The following is a 23,111-nucleotide window of genomic DNA, read 5'->3' as shown; positions in this document are numbered from 1 at the left end:
TAAATATTAAACCGGCTAGACCAGCGAAGGTCTTATTAGTAGCATTCATCGTGAACATCTAGGGTTGGATAACGGAGAAAATTGATATCTGAAATCATAGGAAGAAAGACAGTTGCATTCTCAATACAAAAAAACAGAATGACTACTGTAAACGAAACAGGCCACATCATCCAACATGTCTTTCATCACACCAAATCACTAGTTCATGGGCTGCATAGTTTCCTAGATTAAATACAGAGATGGAGAGAGGACACAGAACAGCTAATACCTTTCCCTAGGAAGCTCAAGCGTACAAAATCAAAGCACTAAACAAAATATTTCCCGGCAGAGGAAATGAAACGCCGTTCTAAGCAGAAAACGTATTTTGAAGATCCCAGTCTGAGACGGCATGATTGGGAATCTAGTTTGTGTGGGTACGAAGCAAAACACGGTTGGAAACAAGACATATTAAAGTAATATTTCAAGATTAATACAGGTTAAGCTCAGTAGCTTTTGTGGCAGAGCCAAAAGAAGCAAAAACTGAGGTTACAGTAAGGCATTTACAATGCAAGTGAATGGGACCAGTCCATAAACATTGAAATACACACCTTTTCAGGAGTATAGCCAGAGGGCTTTAGCGATAAAATCACTAACAGGGTTACCGGTATTGCATCTCTTTGGCAACGAGGTTGAAATATTGGATATAACTAAACAAAGATTAGGTTAGTAAGCGACTTCACACTATAATCATGTTAACATGTATAGGGTTTACATCTTGTGACTGCTTTTAAAACGGTTTGTATTTTAGCATTTATGTACTGGCCCCATTCACTTCCATTGTAAGTGCCTTACTATAACCATGATTTTTGCTTAAGTAAACATGGAACGAGATTACAAAACATAGAAAAGCATTGTGCCATTGACTCAAAGTTACAGTATTTTTCAATCCTAAAAAAAGAAGTGACAACGTGCATGCTTTTTAAACCACCAAAACAAGTGCTACCATCACGAGTAAGAGTCTAACTCCATGCAAAACAATCTAGCCAGTTAAAACTACTAAAATGCCTCTGAGCTAGACGAGACCCTTAGGTGAGACTTATGTTTAAACAGAGCAGCAATAGATGTATGTCTTTTAACGTTCACCCTGGCGGATGCAGGTCTTGTGGGCAGGCTTACAGAAGAGCTTTGCATCCCTGGACTATGACCAATCATTCTCTCTGGAGCACCCAAGACTTCTAAGATATCTCGATTTTCATCTTTACTCAAGTACTGCCACGGTCTTTTCCCGCTGCTGTCCCTGATCATCACGTCCGCTTTGAACTTTTGCACAAGTAGTCGAATAAGCTTCTTGTGTCCATGAATGGCCGCCAGGTGAAGAGGCGTATATCCACACGATGCCTTTGCGTCAACATCTAGAGTCATTCCAGCCTTGTCAACTCCGTACCCAAGCGTATTCAGAACGCGATGGTCACCATGCTTTGCGATCCAATGTACAACAGTGAAGCCAGAAATGAAGTCTCGTTTGCTTAGAAGGTTTGGGTCCTCTCGGAAGAGGGCGTAGATGTCAGTCCATGTGCCTGATGCTGCTTTAACAAACCAATCGTGTTCTCTGGAATCAAGAGGAACCGAAGAATGTTTGCTGTTGAAGGACCCATCAAGCACGGGAGTCCCCAAACTTTGCATTGATCCAGCAGACGAGGAAAGGTTTTGAGAACTTTGTCCTCTGCTGGAAGAGGCGGAAACTAGATTACCCATGCTCAGAGTCGAAGACAACAACTGGAGACGGTTGTGCCGTGCTGAGATGGCGTCCTCTGGGAAAGGCTGATTCAAGTCTTCTCCCAGACTCCGACACATCCGACTTCGCAGACGAGAACTGAACCGGCGGGCAATTGGTCCGTAACGGATCTCCGGTGAAGTGCTCCGTGGAGACCCCCTTGAGTCCTGGTCCTCAAGGTGACCAGTGGAATGGTGCAAAGGCGTAATCTTGTGACTCGGTTGGTGGAGTTGCGACAACAACCTTGCCTCCTGGGAGTGACGTAGGAAGGCACGTACATTGTTACCATCTTGTCCTGCGAGGCCTTGATACTTCACGCCATCATCACCGGACCAATCTTCCTGCTCAAATCCTTGTGGCCAACCAGTATCAGACGGAATAGAGGAAGGGGACGGGACTGAGAGGCTGTCGTGACTTGAGGAAAGACTTGAGGGGGGGCGTAGCTGCAGGTACGCTTCGCTTGCATGTCCAGGAGGGGGGTCTACAGGCAAGCCGTAGATCTGAGGGTTCAGGACACCCATGGATGCAACATACTCACTATTAAACACTCCGTTTGGACTGGGCAGACTATCATTGCTGTGACTCAAACCTGCATTGGAGTATGGAGCTACAGGGTGGTCCAACAGACAAGGCGTAGAGCTGGATATATGCAACTGTCCGTGGGGTGTGTGCGGAGGCCATGCTTTGGAGAATGGCTCCTCTAAATACTTCCTCTGAAAGTGTTTATAAGAGTTAACGTCCAATGTGTTCAAATTTGCCTTTTCAGGTGGAGGCGTCACTCTAACCTCATAGTACGCACAAGGCGTATTAGCGACAAAGTACTGCTCGCAGCCATCTGCCTCCCTTAACTGTCTCAGTTCGGCAGGGTAAACACTGTTGCATTCCAGCTCGGTTGCTTTCGACTCCCATGGCTGTTCTAAGCTCTGGCCGCTCCCACTTGAGTGACTGTCAGTGTCAGATGGGGCTGGTTTCAAAGGGCAGGTGCAGTCAAGTTTCTGTTCTGCACTGGAAAGGGATGCAACAGGTTCCCAGCCATTAGGAGATGACACTTTGATGGCTTTCTCAAAACTGGGAGTAGAACCGTTGTTGTTGTTATTGTTGTTAGTTATGGTTGTTACAATATCAGCAGCTGGCAAGATTACAACACCAGTGTCAAGAGTTGGGACAGGCAAAGCAGCTTGTGGTTTACGTTCTTGGTTCATACTCACCACTTGTTTAGGATCTCGGTCTATCTGTCGCTCGAGCTCCCGATTCTTAGCGACGTCTCCGAGGTGTACACGGTATTTCTTCCTTAGCACAACACGAGACACCCCCTCCTCCTGCCTCACCGTCGCCACGGAGTTCACGTACCTCTTAAATAACTCGCGGTTTTGATCTCTCTCCTCGTCCTCTCTTATAAACCGCTTGTAGTGTGCCAGTAAATCCGCGTTTCGCACCTGCCCGCCATTGTTGAGAAGGAAACGGAGAACGGAATCCTGTGTGAGTTCGGTGGCCATGCTCGCGCGTGCTGTTTGAATTGCTCTCCTGGTATCGCTGAATCAAACTGGAGGGAGTTGACGAGCAGTTTCGCTTGTTGAGATTGTAACTCCGCCCATTCTCTCCTCTGTTGGTCCCACCTGTCTGCATACCTACATGTTGAGTTTACTGGTGTACCTGACAAACAGTGGTGTTAAATATTCTGTATTTTGTGTATTGCACTAACACAATAGTAATACATCTTAAAACTGTATTACATTAATTCACCTTATTCTGTATTTATAAATATAGAAATATACAACACCATTTAAACTGGTTAAAAATGCAAACCCTTAAAAAAAAATCTTTTTTTTCTCTCTCTCTCTCTGGCAAGTTTTTTTGCGTTTGTGTTTTGTTTTTTGATTGAATAATACTCAGTGTAGCATACGCAAACATATAGAAAGTACAAGCTCTTAAATCATTTAGAAAAAGGATTTAATGATACAGCAATAGAGACTGATTAAAGTGAACTGTTCAAATGATATAGTGTATATACTGTCTGGTTGTCAAGCATAGTGGGACATGTCCATAGTGTGTGAACTTGAATTATTACATCCTCTATACTCAACTTTAGACCAGTTGGTTAAAAAGTAATTGCATAAATGACTCACAAAAATCTCTAGCACCATTTATAACCTGTCTGGTATTTTTTTATGTAATGGAATGACATTTAAACATTTTAAAGATATATATATATATATGTGTGTGTGTGTGTGTGTGTGTTTGTGTGTGGCAGCCAACAGTTTGGAATAATGAACAGATTTGGCTGTTTCAGAAGAAAATTGGTACTTCCATTCACCAAAGTGGCATTCAAATGATCACAAAGTATATTCAAGACATTTTGTGCACCATCACTATTTGAAACAAGTCATTTTTTATCAAATCTAGACAGTAGCATCACTCCAACACCTCATCCTTGAGTATTCATGCTAAATTGCTAATTTGGTACTAGAAAATCACTTGCCATTATATCAAACACAGTTGAAAGCTGTTTGGTTTATTAAATGATGCTTAACATTGTCTTTGTGTTTGTTTATGAGTTGCCGGAGTACGTAATAGACTGACATGTCTTAAGGTCCATATTAGGCCAAAATGGCAAAAAAGATTGCGATACAATGCTTGAAATTGCCATTTCACACAAAGGTGTAACTACAGTCTTCAAAGACAAAGGACAACTGTCTCTAACAAGGACAGAACAGAGATGTGGAAGACCAGATGTGCAACTAAACAAGAGGATAAGTACATCAGAGTCTCTAGTTTGAGAAATAGACGCCTCACATGTCCTCCGCTGACAGCTTCATTGAATTCTACCCGCTCAACACCAGTTTCATGTACAACAGTAAAGAGAAGACTCAGGAGGACTTATGGGAAGAACTGCAAAGAAAGACACTTTTGAAACAGAAAATCAAAAAGAAAAGGTTTGAGTGGTCAAAGAAACACACACATTGGACAACAGATAATTGGAAAAGAGTGTTACGGATCTTCACCCATTGAGCTTTTGTGGGATCAGCTAGACTGTAAGGTGCGTGAGAAGTGCCCGACAAGACAGTCACATCTCTGGCAAGTGCTACAGGAAGTGTGGGGTGAAAGGTCACCTGAGTATCTGGACAAACTGACCGCTAGAATAACAAGGATCTGCAAAGCTGTCATTCTTACCCACTGGAATTGTGATATAGTCAACAAAAAGTGAAACAATCGGTCTGTAAACAATTGTTGGAAAACTTGTACAGTAGATGTCCTGAACGACTTGCCAAAACTATAGTTCGCTAATATGAAATCTGTGGAGTGGTTAAAAAAATGTGTTTTAATGACTTCAACTAAAGTGTATGTACTCAGTGTATATATATATATATAGGAACTGAGAATAACTAATAACACAGTACCATCATATCCCTCACAAAAAAACAAGACATCAACAGTTCAGAGGATGTTTTCATTTATTTGAGCATTGGGAGATTTCTCTTCAGCAGCACAGACTGTTCAGCACCTCAGAGGAAGAGAGAGCTTTCAGCAGGAAACGGCGCATAAACGTTATGATCAGCAAAGGAATGGTGAAGATCTAAAGTTTTTTTTTTGTTTGTTCACAATGTTATTCTTGTATTTTTTATTCTACTCAGTATAACAGTTACATCACTACTATGTTTAAAACAAGCAATAAACAGTTCATCTAACCATGCCAGGCCAAGTGTAATCTTATGCCATGGTAACACTAATTCATCCATAATGCTCAGTATTAAGTAGTGATAGGGAATTATCACCCAGCACACACACACACACACACACACACACACACACACACACACACACACACACACACACACACACACACACACACACACACACACACACACACACACAACATCACAAGCGTTTAGACAAAGTCATCAACCAAGAGAATGAGAGTGTGCATTTGTACAAATCTAATATACATCTTTATAAATGCCACTCTTTAACCATAGCCTTAAAAGAAAATATATTCATCAAAACTGCAAATTTCAGTCATGAATTCGGCACTCAAACATGTTGACAAGGAAACTGAAAAAATGAGACATTGATGAAAAGTTAAAGATTAAGGAGAGGAAAACGGTTGGCAAATACACTTAAAAAGAGACAAACAACAATAATGGCAGACAAAAATGTTCCGCAGATGAGAAAAGTATTCCTGCTTTTTTGCAAACATTTTTCATTTTCTATATATATATATATATATATATATATATATATATATATATATATATATATATATATATATATATATATATATATATATATATATATATATATATATATATTGACTTTATGCAATATGCATGGTTATGAAATAGCATCATGCACAGAATGTATTTATGTTAGTATATTTGTCTCTCTCTTGCTCTGAGGTTGACAGATGAACACGTTTGCTGAGGTTGTGATTGTTTAGGCGTTTTCTTGCTCTAGGTTTCCCTGACAGGTTGGAGAGGTGGGCAGGGTGAGGAACCAGCGTTCTGCCGTACTACAGGCGGTCCACAGCTCAAACCCGACCCCCCTCCAACTGTTTCACCACTGCCTTGGGGCACCCCTCCTGGGGACTCTCCTCGTTGTACAGACGCTTGATCCCATCGAAATACTCGTCCACCTCCATCTCTTCCACCTTCCGCTTGGCCGAGGACTTGCGGTGAAGTCGAAGCTTGGGGCAAGAGTGGGTGTGGGCTGTGTTGGGGTCAGAGGGTCGGTGAGGGTCACAGCCCGATGCGGTCGGAATGAGGGAGTCTTGCCAGGCGGGCAGGGCTCCCCCATGGCGAGGCAGCCGGGAATGACAGATATACACAGTGTTAGGAGGCAGGGAAGCCGTGTGTGTGGACAGGCAACATGCAACTAGCTCTCGACAGCCAATCAGCTGAGAACAGTCCATCTAAAAGAGAAAAAAGTGAAAAGAATATATTAGTTCTAATACAACTAGAAATAACTTTCAATATAATAACGTCAATAACATATAAACAGATGTTGCAAGAATGCTCAAACATCTCATTAATAAAACAATATGCCACAAAAATGCGTTAGTGATTTTACAGGTAAGGGGTGGTTCTTATGCGTAACGTGACCCTCTAACCCAGATTCATGTGTAGAACCTGCTATAGTTTACTTCCATGTAGGGCTCGGAGATTTTTTTTTATTTTGTTCTACATCTTGATGATTAGATCAAGTTTGTGATGCTAAAAGCGTAAGTAGTTTAACATTAGGCAATGTTAATCACACGACAACTAGCCACCTGAAATCACATTAACGAAATTAGCCTGTAAGGAAATATTAGCAGGCTAATGGCTACACAGCCTCATTGTCGGTTGTCATGACGGCATGCTAAGTAGTCGCTAGCTATCCGGCTAGTAAGACATCGTTATGTACCGAACAAAACAGCAACAAAAATGTGCAATGCATTTCTTCCCCACTCCTTAAAAGATAGGGGCATAACTCCAAAATTAGATGAGGTACAGAGGGTGGAATGACGTCCCGAGTCACTAAAGACCCGAGCTAGGCGTTAAAGGGTTAATTGTGTGTATTTTGGATACTTCAAATGTTAGCTCTGAAATTAGCCTAAACAAGACAAAAGGTGCGTACACACTGCCAGCGACATCGGCGACATCGCGACAGCGACTCCATACCATTCATTTTCAATGCGAAGACAGCGACTTCCGGCGACACGAGCTGTCGCGACCGTTGGCGCTAGATGTGGGCGTGTCCAGCGACGCGACAAAGTTGAGAAAAGTTCAACTTTGGAGCAACTAACGGAAGCGACAGCCAATAGGAGAGACGACGGGAGAGCTCACGTGATCCTTTCTCTCTCTCTCAGCTCCTGCAGTAATGGAAAGATGGATGAAAGGCTAATTCTTGCTGTTAGAAATTTTCCAGTGCTCTATGATATGTCTCTTCCCACGTACAAGGACATTTTTAAGAAAAATACTGCGTGGAAAGGTGTATCTGAGATCGCGGGGATTTTATGGACCCAGACAGACCGGCATTTGCATTTTCGCCGCAGATAAACAGCAGCTATGGCAAACAGCACGCCTTGTTTCTCATTCATCTTTGATATAAAGCATTTTATGTACTGATTCCATTTATATTTAGTCTTTTCCCTCCAAAATGTTTGTTTTTAGTGGCAAGAAAAGAGATTCGCTGTCAACAGCAATGGAATGACATCCGTGAATGTCATTTATAAACGTTACTAGGCAACCAGTAGTGGGAACGCCCACTAGCGACTTCACCGCCAGCCACTGCCGACCTGCAGCGACAAAGTCGCTGGCAGTGTGTACGCACCTAAAGGATTCAGACATTTTTATTTCAAAAACGTTAAAAACGTCATTTCCACCTCTGAATTCTATTAAACACAATTCAGAATTTGAGATGTGCTGGAAATGACAACGTGGTGGGACATTTTAGGACTTTCTGAAAAAGACAAAAAAAGACAAACACAACAAGAATCTCCCGTGATGCATCTACATACACCGTTGGAGATGGTTTGTACACTTATTAAATAACCGAGACTTTCCTTTTTAGGAATCCACAGTGCTAAAAATGCTAAAAATGGACTGTAACAACGGTGCTTTTATCGTCATCAGATTTGAGTATAAGAACTTATACCGATACTTATATATTGAAATAACCGTCCAATGCTCTGTATGAAAATCCACACATGAGAGTTGTCATAAAAACTTAGCTAAACCGGTTCGTAATGTAAACGTCAGACGGGTTTGACATGATCTGATCTGAATTCGCTATTTAGAGTGAAGGCCAGCACACTGAAACATCTTCATGATCAGTTCTTAGATGTTGACACTTCAGAATTAGCTCCTAAACGTACGTTTAAAAGGTACATTACGCAACAGTAGAACCCCAGTTTTTACTCCTTCAATTTAGTTCTGCATTAAACACAGTGGTAACTAGACTTTAGATAACTGACTTTACTTCAGCTTTACTATCAACCACCTCTTTTGGGATTACGATAAGGGTTAAAAGCCTACTGAAAATGGAGCATGTGAGACTAATTTTATACACCGTAAAGCTCTGACTAAAAGCTTGACCGAATCCATTCATGTCAACTTCATCTATGAAAAGAATTAGATCATTCCAAACGTGATTGATGCTGAGGTCAAAATCCTAAAGTCTTAATTCTGAGGTCAGACATACAAAATCTAGCTTAGGGTGACCGTAGACCATTGTGCGCTTTCTGATCAATTAATGCTTTTGTTTAATGGAAATGTTTGCAACTGGTCTCCTGATAACAATGGAAATTGTCATGTCAAAAGTCATTCACTACCACCTCTTTGACACTCGTCTCTTAATCAACATTATTTAATTTTACAAACATAAAAGCCACACATTTGCAATAAACATTTTATCTTTTAAAAGGAAGTGATCTTTTATAACAGCCCTCTATATGTATATACTTCTCCAGACACGTTATTCACATCATACAAATATACTGTAAAACCAAGAAAGAAAGAAACAGCTGTTGGTTTCAATGACCCTGTTTACATCTGGTATTAAGATACGTTTCGATACGACATAGCTCCCTTATGAATGATTTCAATTTGACAGTGAATAACAACTTAACTTTCATTCTGCTTAACCTAAAAAGTGTATCGACTAGCTTCAGAAAACTTGGAATATAGTCCACTAGTCGTATAAACTTCTTTGAGCTTGACAGACTATTTACTTTCATTATATGGCAAAATAAACCCTGTGTGGTGGCGTAGTGGCTAAAGAACAGGGCTGTTAATCAGAAGGTCGCTGGTTCGAACCCCATGGCCACCATCATTGTGTCCTTGAGCAAGGCACTTAATTCCAGGTTGCTCCGGGGGATTGTCCCTGTAATAAGTGCACTGTAAGTCACTTTGGATAAAAGCGTCTGCCAAATGCATAAATGTAAATGTAAATATTTTGTGTTCCACAGAAGATATAAACTCATATGAGTTTAAAGCGACATTAGGTTGAGTAAATGGTGACAGAACATTTTTTTAGATGAAGGGTTCAGTCCTTCTTTTAATGACTGATGCCTATAGCTTCATAATGGCCAAATATCTGCCGGTTATTGGGCCTGGCCAACAAGAACCTTTAACTAAACATCTTCATGTGTTTGAGATTCTTGGTTTTTACCTGTGCTTTGTGCAGCAAGTCGACAGTGAGAGCGAGCCAATCGGTACAGAGTTTCTCCAGTTCCAGCGTGATGAGGGTGAGGGAGAGCAATGAGCCGCGCACCTGCAGCATTGCGGTTTGGGACAGACAGTGGAAAAGCTGCTGGGTGAGCAGAGCCACATGCTGTGACGGGTTCAGGGCCGACAACACTGCGTTCACACATCCAGACTTACAGCTCAGAACCATTGCATGGAACTACAGAGAGGGTAACAAACATTTTTTTTATTAATTATATATATATATAAAATGAAAGATGATGTATATAATTATACTTCAATGTATTTAGATCAATTTTAAAATATATTTTAAATTATACTTTAAATATATGCATATAATGTATTAAATAAATATATATATATATATGTATATATGCAATGCATAAAATCATGCAGATACATGCAAGGAGATTCAGTCAATGTTCACATCAACCATCAGAATGGGGAAGAAAAAAACATTTGATCTCAGTGATTTGGACCATGGCATGATTGTTGGTGACAGATGGGCTGATTTGAATATTTCTGTAACTGCTGATCTCCTGATTTTCACACACAGCCTCTAGAGTGTATCCAGAACAGAGAGCTGAGACTGCAGTGTAAACAGGCTCACCAAAACTGGACCATTGAAGAAAGGAAAAACATAGCCTGGTTTGATGAATCTAGATATCTGCTGAGGTACACAGATGTAAGGCGCACTGCAGCCTCAGCTCTTTTTTTACTCCACTCAAACATTTTTTTACCCATTCTGATGGTTGATGAGAACATTGACTGAATCTCCTGACCTGTATCTGCATGATTTTATGCATTGCACTGCTGCCCCACAATCGGCTGATTGGCTAAATCGCATGAATAAGGAGGTGAACAGGTGTATCTAATAAAATGGTTGGTGAGTGTGTATTAGGGCTGTCGATGAGTTAATTTAGTGTGATTATATAAAAAAATAAGGCTTAAAAAAAATGAACGCAATTAATCATGCCCCCTGACGCGCATGTACAGTGCATCCAGAAAGTATTCACAGCGCTTCACTTTTTCCACATTTTGTTATGTTACAGCCTTATTCCAAAATTGATTACATGAATGATCTTCCTCAAAATTCTACAAACAAGACCCCATAATGACAAAGTGAAAGAAGTTTGTTTCAAATCTTTGCAAATTTATTAAAAAAAAAAATAAATAAATAAATAATAATAAAAAAAAAAAAAAAATCACATGTATATAAGTATTCACAGCCTTTGCTCAATACTTTGTTGACTCACCTTTGGCACCAGTTGCAGCCACAAGTCTTTTTGTGTATGATGCTCTAAGCTTGGCACACTTATTTTTGGGCAGTTTCTCCCATTCTTCTTTGCAGGACCTCTCAAGCTCCATCAGGTTGGATGGGGAGCGTCGGTGCAGAAACATTTTCAGATCTCTCCAGAGACGTTCAATCGGGTTCAAGTCTGGGCTCTGGCTGGGCCACTCAAGGACATGCACAGAGTTGTCCCGTAGCCACTCCTTTGTTATCTTGGCTGTGTGCTTGGGGTCGTTGTCCTATTGGAAGATGAACCTTCACCCCAGTCTGAGGTCCAGAGCGCTCTGGAGCAGGTTTTCATCAAGGATGTCTCTGTACATTGCTGCATTCATCTTTCCCTCGATCCTGAATAGTCTCCCTGTTCCTGCCGCTGAAAAACATCCCCACAGCATGATGCTGCCACCACCATGCTTCACTGTAGGGATGGTATTGTCCAGGTGATGAACGGTGCCTGGTTTCCTCCAGACATGACACTTGCCATTCAGGACAAAGAGTTCAATCTTTGTTTCATCAGACCAGAGAATTTTGTTTCTCATGGTCTGAGAGTCCTTCAGGTGCCATTTGGCAAACTCCAGATGGGCTGTCATGTAGCTTTTACTGAGGAGTGGCTTCCGTCTGGCCACTCTACCATACAGGCCTGATTGGTGGAGTGCTGCAGAGATGGTTGTTCTTCTGGAAGGTTCTCCTCTCTCCACAGAGAAACACTGGAGCTCTGTCAGAGTGACCATCAGGTTCTTGGTCACCTCCCTGACTAAGGCCCTTCTCCCCCGATCGCTCAGTTTGGCCAGGCAGCCAGCTCTAGGAAGAGTCCTGGTGGTTCCAAACTTCCATTTACGGATGATGGAGGCCATAGTGCTCATTGGGACCTTCAAAGCTGCAGACATTTTTCTGTACCCTTCCCCAGATCTGTGCCTTGATACAATCCTGTCTCAGAGGTCTAAAGACAATTCCTTGGACTTCATGGCTTGGTTTGTGCTCTGACATGCATTGTTAACTGTGGGACCTTATATAGACAGGTGTGTGCCTTTCCCAATCATGTCCAATCAACTGAATTTACCACAGGTGGACTCCAATCAAGTTGTAGAAACATCTCAAGGATGATCAGTGGAAACAGGATGCACCTGAGCTCAATTTTGAGAATCATGGCAAAGGTTGTGAATACTTATGTACATGTGATTTATTCATTTTTTTATTTTTAGTAAATTTGCAAAGATTTCAATCACACTTCTTTCACGTTGTCATTATGGGGGAATTGTTGTAGAATTTTGAGGAAATAATGAATTTAATCAATTTTGGAATAAGGCTGTAACATAACACAATGTGGAAAAAGTGAAGCGCTGTGAATACTTTCCAGATGCACTGTAAATCCCGTAATAAAAGTACAATTTTTTTCCTACCATACAAGCAATTCAAGCTTGAAGTACATCAGTTTTTACGAGCCGCATCAACAAGTGGCAGCACACCTCAACAAACCTCACAAGCAGCGTAGCCACAGAATGAGAACCGCTCACTGAGGAGGAAGCACAACAGTTGGGCGAAGTACAACAGAACACAGGAATCTTGAGATGCGATTTTCAAAGTTTCCACTACTTTTAAGCTGACACATCGTCCTAAAAAATCTGCATTTATAATGCTTAATACCAGTCAGACGCACCAAACACGTCCGTTTGAGGCACGCACATGTACCTAGAGCGACAATTAAAAATAGTGCAGACAGAATGCAAGAATGCATACTGTGAGAACTGGACACATTTACGGACTAAATGCAAAACAGATTGCCGTCAACTTTAGGCTTGTTCAATGATATGAGAAAACGGCACTTAAGGCATTTATCTCCAGGTTGCTCCGGGGGGTGGAGATAAATGCCTTAAGTGCCGTGTTCTCTAGAATTTACTCCGAACGGTGCCAAAAAACAAAAAACATCCAGTTAGTGGCAGATCTGTGGACAGTAATGCCTTGTTGATGAGAGATGTCAACAGAAAATGTCCAGACTGGTTTGAACGGATAAAGTCTACGGTAACTCAGATAACCACTCTGTACAATTGTGGTGAGAAGAACATCATCTCTGAATGCTATTTGGCAGGATGGCACTGTTTTGGGCGGCACAAGGGGGACCTACACAATATTAGGCAGGTTGTTTTAATGTTGTGGCTGATCCATGTATATGCCGACTTCCACATACCAGCTAAGACGATCTTTCTTCAAAACCCATTTGAGAAAGCAGAATTAAGCTACATAATTTCATTTGTTTCAACTAGCAATATCCATCATATTTTCACAGCTTCAGGATGTATTGATATAGAAATTGACTGATACTTTTTGGCCGATAACTATTTTTGTCACGGCCAAAAACTGATCTGGTGGTTGACATTATAAATCTTTACTGTTTTTCTTGTTCAAAACATTTTAAATGTGCAGCAAAATGAATATATAGTGGAGTACTTTAAACATAGGAACAAAAAGGATTCTGTTTGAATTAAAATAATAAGGTCTGATGTTACGCACTTACAATATTATCAGTATTGGTCTGATCAGGCTAATTATCGCCAATGCATTCCTAGTTGACGTGTATGTAGACCTGCAGAGTTTGGTGGCATCGTGTAGGTCCCTGTGAGTGTGTGTATAATATATGTGTACTCACAATGTAAAGAAAATCCAGTGTAGTGGTAGAGTGCAGGTCCCAGTTCAGCTTATCCAGAACAATCCTCTCCATCCGCAAGATCTCTGACGGAGAACAGCCACATCTGCTGCTGGAGGCCAACTCTCTCAGAGACGGGATCCGCTACACAAACACAGCAAAAGGTTAAACACACAGAAACGTACAAAGCAACACTATATATAAATAGTAAACTACAGATTGTATGACAAGAGTTAGCTTAATTTTAGACATATATAGAATGTTAAGGGACCAGCTTCCCTTGTGATGTCACTCAGTCTAGTTCTAATGGTGGGTCAATGTTTCCCACAGCAGAATATAACTTTTAATATATGAATAGATTGTGTATCATCAAATAAAACCACTGAGACCATGAAGACATGCTGAGTATGAATCAGCTCAGTAGTTTCATTTGATAAACTAACAAACATGTTTAAGTGGGGGCACAACTGAGCGTAGATCAGCATATTAATATTACATTCACCTCATCTTCCTCACTGGTCTTAACAGCCAGGAAGAAACAAGAGATGGCGATGCAGCGCAGGTACTTTGGACGAGCCTAAAAGAGATAAAGAGAGAAAGAGAGAGAAAGACATTGATCAATGACTGCAATGCAATATAGGCCTATTAACACATGGTATTTTCATGCATCTTGATCGTTACGACTGCCATCCATTTAGGTATGCACAGTTCTTCATTTACACTTGTCAAAATAAATATGTATCCACAAAACTAATCTACTTCTGAGACGATGCACATGCTGAGCAGCGAGCATTATTTCTGCAATGGAAATTAAAAATTAGAGGTCAATAAAAGGCTAAAATTGCACTAACATTTGACTATTTGAATAGTTTTCCAATTAGTAAAAATGCAAGTGTAAATACTCTGTTCTGATCTTCTAAGCACACATTGAGTTTGGCACAAGAAAAGGTCAAATGTTTCACACACACATACACTTCCTGTGTTTATTTCCTGTTCATCTAAAGTGACTGCCAAATATTATTGTACTACCTGTGAAAATACAGATCCAAGTAGTCACAATAATAGCATTTTTTGTGCCTCGGCTCTAAAAGTACTGTACGTTCTACAGCAATTCCAGAAACTCGAACTGTCTGCAGTGCTTGAAAATTCAAGAGCATTTTCTTAAAGCTCTAACAAATATGGTCTGCTGAGGTTAAAAAATAACCAGCTGTTCTGACAGAGTATTTTATCAAATAAAACTTTTATCTTTAAAGCTTATTACATAACAACAGTGCACTGCCTCTAGGGCTGCAACTAACGATTATTTTGATAATCGATTAATCTAACGATTATTAGACAATTGTGATTATTGCAACAATTAATCATTAGATCTTAACCGATTATTCAGCATGTGTCCCGACTTAAAAGGTTGTATTACCAACAATAAAAACAAATTTTTTTAAATACCTCTAAATGACTGATTTAAAGGCATAAAAATACCTTTTTATTAAGTTTAATTTAGTACAGAAATTCACTGCAAAAAATCCTATTGTTATCAAGTGTTTTTGTGTATTTTCCAATTAAAATAGTCTAAAAATCCTTAAAACAAGATAGATTTACTTGAGAAGCAATATATACAGTAGTGGCCAAAAGTGATGTCTGGAGGTCCGGATTGTGCAAATATTTGCTTTTAATGACCGTACAGGTTCGATTAAACCATCAAAATGGTTTTTGACTCTCCATTCTCCTGGGCACTGTCTCAATAAGCTTTGCGCATGTGTCGTACGTAATTTTTTGCCAAGCCTCCTTAAATTCTTCCCAAAACTGAGCAACATTGGAAGACCTGCATGACTTATCACGATTCAGGTTTATGATTTACCAAAGGTTTTCAATGGGATTAAGGTCAGGGGACTGAGGAGGCCACTTGAGGACTTAAAAACACTGGACAGCAAGGGATGCCTTCGTTACATGCGCAGTGTGCTTAGGATCGTTATAGTGTTGGAAAAAACACGTTCGATCTCCAAACAGATCCTCCATACTCGTCAACATTGTATTCTGCAAGATGTCCAAGTATTGGTCCTTTTTCAAAGTGCCAACAACTTTGTAGGTCCTTTCAACACCTGCGCAGACATGCATCCCATACTATTATGTTTCCGCCGCCGCGCTTAATGGTGCCACACATGAATTTGGTATCAAAACGCTCCCCTCATCTCCTACGAACATACTTGACACCATCCGATGCCAGCATGTTGAATTTTGACTCGTCGGACCACAGAACATGGCTCCAATCTTCCACACTCCAATCCTTATGTTCTTTGGCAAAGGAAAGATGTTTTTTTGCAGTTGACAGAACTAATAAATGTTTTTTTTTACTGCTACACAACCTCTAAATCCAGCCTCTTGTAGCCGTTGTGCCTTACAGTGAGAGATGAAACTGGAGGTTCCTCACCATTGCACGTCTCTTTCAGTACTTTGGAAGCCGTTTTGAAGTGGTCACACATTGAGTTTTTCATTCTCCTGTGAAAACGCTCTCTAATCTTCCTTGGCCGACCACATCGATTTTGCACGGTGATTTGCAATAACTTTGCGGACAGTGCGACCATTCAAATCCAGCACACGGGCAATATCCGAAGCTGATTGTCCAGATTAGTTTGACAATAGCCTCTTTGGTTGCAGAGGACAGCTCTTTTCCTCTTTACCATTTTCACCCAAAACCACAAATGAACATCTAATTACATAGCCAACACCTTAATTGATACACCTGTAGCAATTATAGGGTGGGAATAATGAGAGCAAACTTTGTATGACAGATTGGCCAAAAATGATGTTCGTGCAATTTGCCATGTTTCGTTGCTTCGTGACAAATAAATTAATTTAAACTTATATGTTTGAATAAAGGCTAAAGACGTCAATTTGCCACTACAGTGATATATTTAGACTTGCTTTAAGAGAATGTATCTTTTTTTTTTTTTTTTCACCCCATTTCTCCCCAATGGAATTCCCCCTCTAAGTCCTCGTGGTGGATTAGTAACTCGCCTCAATCCAGGTGGCGGAAAAATCTGTCAACCCGCGCATCTTATCACGTGGCTTGAAGGAGCATGTTACCGCGGAGACACGGCGCGTGTGGAGGCTTCTCGTTATTCTCCTTGGCATCCACCCACAACTCACCATGCGCCCCACTGAGAGCTAACCACATTATAGCGACCACGAGGAGGTTACCCCATGTGACTCTAACCTCCCTTGCAACCGGGCCATTTTGGTTGCTTAGGAGACCTGGCTGGAGTCACTCAGCACACCCTGGGATTCGAACTCATGGCTCCAGGGGTGGTAGACAGCATCTTTTCTCACTGAGCTACCCAGGCCCCCTTTCACTTTGTTATAATTAGACAAAAATGCACCTTTTATAAAGGATTTTTAGATTAGATTTAAAAAAATATTTGTATTTTTAATATTATATTCAACATTCTCAGATAACAATTTTTTCTTCTGCAGGATAGCTTCTAAAATAAACTGAAATATTGGAAAACAAGCCAAAACAAAAACAAATCAAAAACACATTTTGTTGCCATGTATAATGGGGTGAAGATTACCCTCTCTCACCTTTCTGTTCACTTCAATCCATCTTTAACTCACAAAAAAACAAACTCTCTCTAATTAATAAAGCTGCGTATTGCCAATTTTCTTCACAATAAGAAATGCACAATGACGCACATATATAATGATTCAATAAGTGTTGAGCTGCATCATTATAATCTAGCTGCATTAAGTGTGCGCTCGAGGGACGAGCATCCCCATGACAGAATGTGCTTCAGCCGGGTGCAGTTTCAATCTCTCCCCGGGACATTTGCGCAACTCATAGAACTGGCGCTGACCACACAGAGAAATGCCAGTTTCTGAGTTTGTAGTTATTTACATGATCTGCTTCCATATTACTTGCTTTAAAATGTTATAGCTTTAATAAAGCTATAACATATAAAATATAACTGCATTTAATATGTAACACCAGGGTGTTTCCTTTAAAGATGCTCGACACGCAAGTTTTTCTTCAGCGGAGCGGCAGCTCCAGCTCTACTCATTTCCCAATAAGAGTGCTTCAGTATTTACTTTGTATTTTTGCATTATAATTCCCTCATACTTTGCGATCTACATCACCTGAAGCTGTTTGGAAAGTTTAGAGTGCATCTGTGATCTGTGTAATTCTTCCTCTCCTCAGTCAGGCACGTTGCACACAACTCTAACAAAACTTGACTATGTTAATCATGCCAAAATATTCTCCATATACTCAACACTATAGCTAGTAAGTCCAATACACCCGTCACAAGCATCTATACATGGAAACGCTCAAGACATTGTAATACCACAATCATTGACAGGGGCAGAAGACTTTGACCGATCAGACGTTTTAAACATTACCTTGATGGTGGATAGAAAGCGGTCCAGGATGTTGATGGCCAGGCAGAGGGTCTCTGGATAGAGTTTGAGCTGGGAATGCACATCCCTCAACCACCGGACAGCCTCATCACGCTTTTCAGGGGAAATATCTGTATCCTTAGGAATAAAAATGTAAAATTATACACATGGACATGATCTTTACACATACATACATAGTCACACATATGTGTGTTTCTTCAACCAGACATTCATTCATTTTTGGTACTTTTTAAAATGCCTTATAAGTATAGATTTTACTGTTTTAGTTGTGTTCCAGACCCAGACATTCAATATTAAACTATGAAAATAAATCTATTATAAAAATATATTTTTTCCATTTTTAAATATTTGTTTTAATTACAGGTCTCACAGTTGTGGTGTAATTTCCACCACACCGATACGTTTTTAAAGGTTAGTGTATTTGTTACCCGTTGCATGCATGTGATGAAAATTGATGTTTGAAAAAAAACTAAAAATAAATCAAGTTAGACAAAATATTTATATTTCCAATCAGACTGTAATCTTGCCAAATTATGACAAATGTGCAAAGATGTATTTAATTGTGTGCATTTAGGACATGTAAAATGTTAGCTATGAAATTACACTGTGCACCAGTTTAAAAAATGTTTTAAGTCAGCCATTATTTTTTCAAAAACGTTAAAAATATCAGATTTAAATATACATTTTCAGATTAAACATTTATAATACTTACAAATTAAATAAACAAATGAGTGTGAGTCACAGCAACAGTACCCCCCACCCCACCCCCTAAAAAAAACCTCAGAACAGAAATGCACCAAACCCAGTAATTGATGCATCTTATTGATCGTGAAACTTGGCACATCTCTTTTCACAGAAGAGGGTATTTTACCTCAAATCAGGAATCTTAACCTCAGCATGTTTGTGACAGACTGTTGAGTAGTCTTTTAAAACACAAGGTCTTGTATTGACCGTGTGTTGTGCAACAACTTGAGTTTTTGTGCATATTTATGCTTTTACAAACCAGACATAAACTGCAGCTTATCATGAGAACTAGTGTAATTAGGGCCTCTAAAGCATACAAGTACTTATAATGATGGTATATTGTAATATATTCAAATTCTACTTGGACCTAGAAAGAAATCGAAACTACCATTGTTTACCAACTTCTGACAATAGAAACATTGTTTCATTATACTCAACAAACCACCTACACTCTCGCTGACAGACTCACCTGGTTGGTAGGTTTCTTTGGCACGCAAACCTTCCACAATTTGGCTTCCCTAGAAACTGCCTTCTCCAGAAGAGACGTCAGCTTCTGGCTCTCCAAGGGCTCGGCAAACTTCATCACGAACCCTGGAAAAGCCTACCTCCCCACTGGATACAGCTACCTGAGCATTGAACACATAAAACCGCTTAGATAAGAGATGTATACTGTATGTTTTGATCTGTCAGGGAAGTATAAGCTGCCTTTGAAACTGTATTATATTATTCAACTTTGTTCACAATTATAAACTTGTCAGTTTAGCTTAAAAGAAAATCAAATACATTTGGGGGGGCCTGGGTAGCTCAGTGATTAAAGACGCACTACCACCCCAGGAGTTGTGAGTTTGAATCCAGGGCGTGCTGAGTAATTCCAGCTAAGTGACCAAATTGGCCCGGTTGCTAGGGAGGGTAGAGTCACACAGGGTAACCTCCATGTGGTCGCTATAATGTGGTTCTTGCTCTCGGTGGGACGTGTGGTTTGTTGTGCGTGGCTGCCACAGAGAAGAGTGTGAAGCCACGGAGAATAGTGTGAAGCCTCCACACGTGCCATGTCTCTGCGGTAATGCGCTCAACAAACCACATGATAAGATGTGCAGATGCGGAGGCAACTGAGATTCGTCCTCCACCACCCGGATTGAGGCGAGTCACAACAACACCATGAGGACTTAGAGCGCATTGGGAATTGGGCATTCCAAATTGGGAAGAAAAAAAAACTAAAATAAAATACATTTTATTTTCAATGTTATTTATGACAAGCAGAGTCACAGAGACAAGTATGATATTTCATTGCACATTTCTCATATTATTCAGGGAATGGGGACATTTTTTGCATGTAATTTCAGCTCAAAATCAAATCAATTACAGCACCTTTGAGCAGTGTTGTGTAAGTTACTCTAAAAAAAAGTCAATTAATTGCTACTAATGACATCCTCAGGGTAATTAGATTACTAATGACTATGTTTGAAAAGTAAAAGTAATTGCATTACTTATTACAAATTACTTTCTAAAACCCTGATCAGCCTCGACCAGATGAAAGCATTACACCCAACACTTCCTTTGAGATAATGTTTTTGCATGTGTTCTTTAAAAAACAAATCCTCGTCATAGATAAATTATTTTATATTATTATTATTGATTATTCTGTATCATTATTATTATTATGCATATATACTTTTTATAATTTATTTAAATAAATCTACACCTAAACTGAATAGGGGAATGTTTTTAGAAGACTTTGAATTGAAAATGATACATTTCAAACAATTAACAATATCAAAAAGGCCCGTGTACATTAAAAATAAAAATATCAAATTCACATTTATTATTAATATGCTCCAGACTGGTGATGGTGGTGTTCAGCTGCCATTCAATTTCTGAGGACAATATATAATGAACACGCCTGATTCAGCATCACATTAACCCATTCATGTTATAGATTCAATAATAACACTATTATTTGCCGTTAAGAATGATTGTAAACACTACACACATTACATCAGCTGTATGTTACAGGGTTGACGCAGCATTAGTTCAATTTTAAGGGTTTACCAACAACCAGATACACAAAGAAAGCCAGTATAATATTCGTTATGTACACTTGTATATGTTGTGGCGGATTTACTCCAGCTAAATTATTACATCTGTTTATTAAAGCTCTTAGAAACTGAGGTTTTTACCTCCCCTGCAAGGCTGTGGGAAACGCAGATCATCCGGTCCATTAAACTGAGGTAAAATAAAGGAGCAGATCGGATTCCGTCATCTTTTCTAAGCGTCCAGTTTCGCCTCCATGTTGGCCCTGAAATTTAGTAGGGGGGATTAGAAACTAAAGGGGATCCTTCCAAACTGATTTAAAAAATAAAATGAACGGAATAGACACTAACGTCTACTTCCGAGTAGAAGACAGAGAACAGAAGGAGAAGCTTCCGACTACCTTATAGCTGCACACGGCAGTCTAGAAGGTAACCCACTGCAGCCAAAGTATCGCGAGAGTTTAATTTGCTGTTACTAAGGTTGGATTTAGGGTTAGATTTCGTGGTACGGTTAAGGTTTTGGGTAGGTTTAGGTATATGGTTTATGTAGGACTTCAAATAAACACAATAAACACAGTTTGAGAACGTCGCGTGAAGCTCTCGCGAGACTTTGTCACTGAGCGGTTACCTTGTAGACAAGGGCACCCGGAAAACATTTTCTAAGATAAAAAAAATAATAATAAAAAAAAGAGAACATGAAAAAATCAAATTAAATCGAACATGATAATTACTGAAATGCAATTTTTTTTTACATCAATCAAATTATGATCTAATTGGTGGATTATTTTAAAACGGAGATGAGGAATTTAGCAAATGTGTCGAAAGGGGACTACTTTCTCCGGCGAAGTGGTTTTTAACGTGTGGATTGTAGTATGAGAACTACTTTCATTTACAAGATGCTGCGAATATACCCAACAAATAAAACACATATGAGGCATACATTTCCTGATTGATTATATTAAAATGTTTTTTGAAACATCTATATATTTGACTTTCATCAGCTTTCATCAGAAATAGTAAGCTTTACAATAAAACGACGTTGTAATGCTTCAGGAGTCTTTTCTGCATTTTTTGGTTTTGTTTTTTTATAAATTGGACAGCAAAGAAATATTCTCTCCTCACATAGATCAATGTTTTAATGTTTAAGATAACATTTTAACCTGAACTACAGTTGAAGCCAGAAGTTTACATACACTTAGGTTGAAGTCATTAAAACTCATTTTTTAACCACTCCACAGATTTCATATTAGCAACCTGTAGTTTTGGCAAGTCATTTAATCTACTTTGTTTGTGACTCAAGTAATTTTTCCAACAATTGTTTAGACAGATTGTTTCACTTTTAATTGACTATATCACAATTCCAGTGGGTCAGATGTTTACATACACCAAGTTAACTGTGCCTTTAAGCAGCTTGGAAAATTCCAGAAAAAGATGTCAAGCCTTTAGACAAATAGCTTCTGATAGGAGGTGTACTGAATTGGAGGTGTCCTGTGGATGTATTTTAAGGCCTACCTTCAAAATCAGGGCCTGTTTGTTTGACATCATGGGAAAATCAAAAGAAATCAGCCAAGACCTCAGAAAAAATATATTTGTGGACCTCCACAAGTCTGGTTCATCCTTGGGAGCAATTTCCAAATGCCTGAAGGTATCATACTCCTGTACAAATATCAGTACGCAAATATAAACACCATGGGACCACTCAGCCTCACGAATGAGATGCATTCCTAGAGATGAACATGGCTGGTGCGAAAAGTAAAATCAATCCCTGAACAACCGCAAAGGACCTTGTGAAGATGCTGGAGGAAACAGGTAGACAAGTATCTATATCCACAGTAAAGGGACTTCTATATCGTCATAACCTAAAAGTCTGCTCAGCAAGTAAGAAGCCACTGCTCCAAAACTGCCAAAAAAAAAAAAGCCAGACTACAATTTGCAAGTGCACATAGGGACAAAGATCTTACTTTTTGGAGAAATGTCCTCTGGTCTAATGAAACAAAAATGTAACCATTTGGCCATAATGGCCATCGTTATGTTTGGAGGAAAAAGGTGAGACTTGCAAGAAGAA

At 39.7% G+C, this 23,111-nt stretch overlaps 2 protein-coding genes across 2 annotated transcripts; both read right to left on the bottom strand.

Annotated features, from left to right (window-relative positions):
* Nucleotides 1-1,035: 1,035 nt before the first annotated feature.
* On the bottom strand, nucleotides 1,036-3,249 carry LOC127628587 (ankyrin repeat domain-containing protein SOWAHB-like). The gene has a single exon (XM_052105359.1). It carries the CDS (start codon nucleotides 3,247-3,249, stop codon nucleotides 1,036-1,038), a length of 2,214 nt encoding a protein of 737 aa, XP_051961319.1.
* A 1,938-nt stretch (nucleotides 3,250-5,187) lies between these two features.
* On the bottom strand, nucleotides 5,188-21,509 carry LOC127629066 (cyclin-I-like). Its single transcript, XM_052106104.1, has 7 exons — nucleotides 21,194-21,509; nucleotides 19,486-19,642; nucleotides 18,255-18,389; nucleotides 14,365-14,439; nucleotides 13,866-14,006; nucleotides 9,899-10,132; nucleotides 5,188-6,659 (listed from the first exon to the last, which is right to left on the bottom strand). The coding sequence occupies exons 2-7, from the start codon at nucleotides 19,597-19,599 to the stop codon at nucleotides 6,279-6,281; spliced, it is 1,080 nt and encodes a 359-aa protein (XP_051962064.1). The 5' UTR covers nucleotides 19,600-19,642; nucleotides 21,194-21,509; the 3' UTR covers nucleotides 5,188-6,278.
* Between the last annotated feature and the right edge of the window lie 1,602 nt (nucleotides 21,510-23,111).

Source organism: Xyrauchen texanus, chromosome 35, assembly GCF_025860055.1.
Source record: "Xyrauchen texanus isolate HMW12.3.18 chromosome 35, RBS_HiC_50CHRs, whole genome shotgun sequence".
Lineage (NCBI taxonomy): Eukaryota > Metazoa > Chordata > Actinopteri > Cypriniformes > Catostomidae > Xyrauchen > Xyrauchen texanus.
This window is presented reverse-complemented; position numbering and strand designations above follow the sequence as displayed.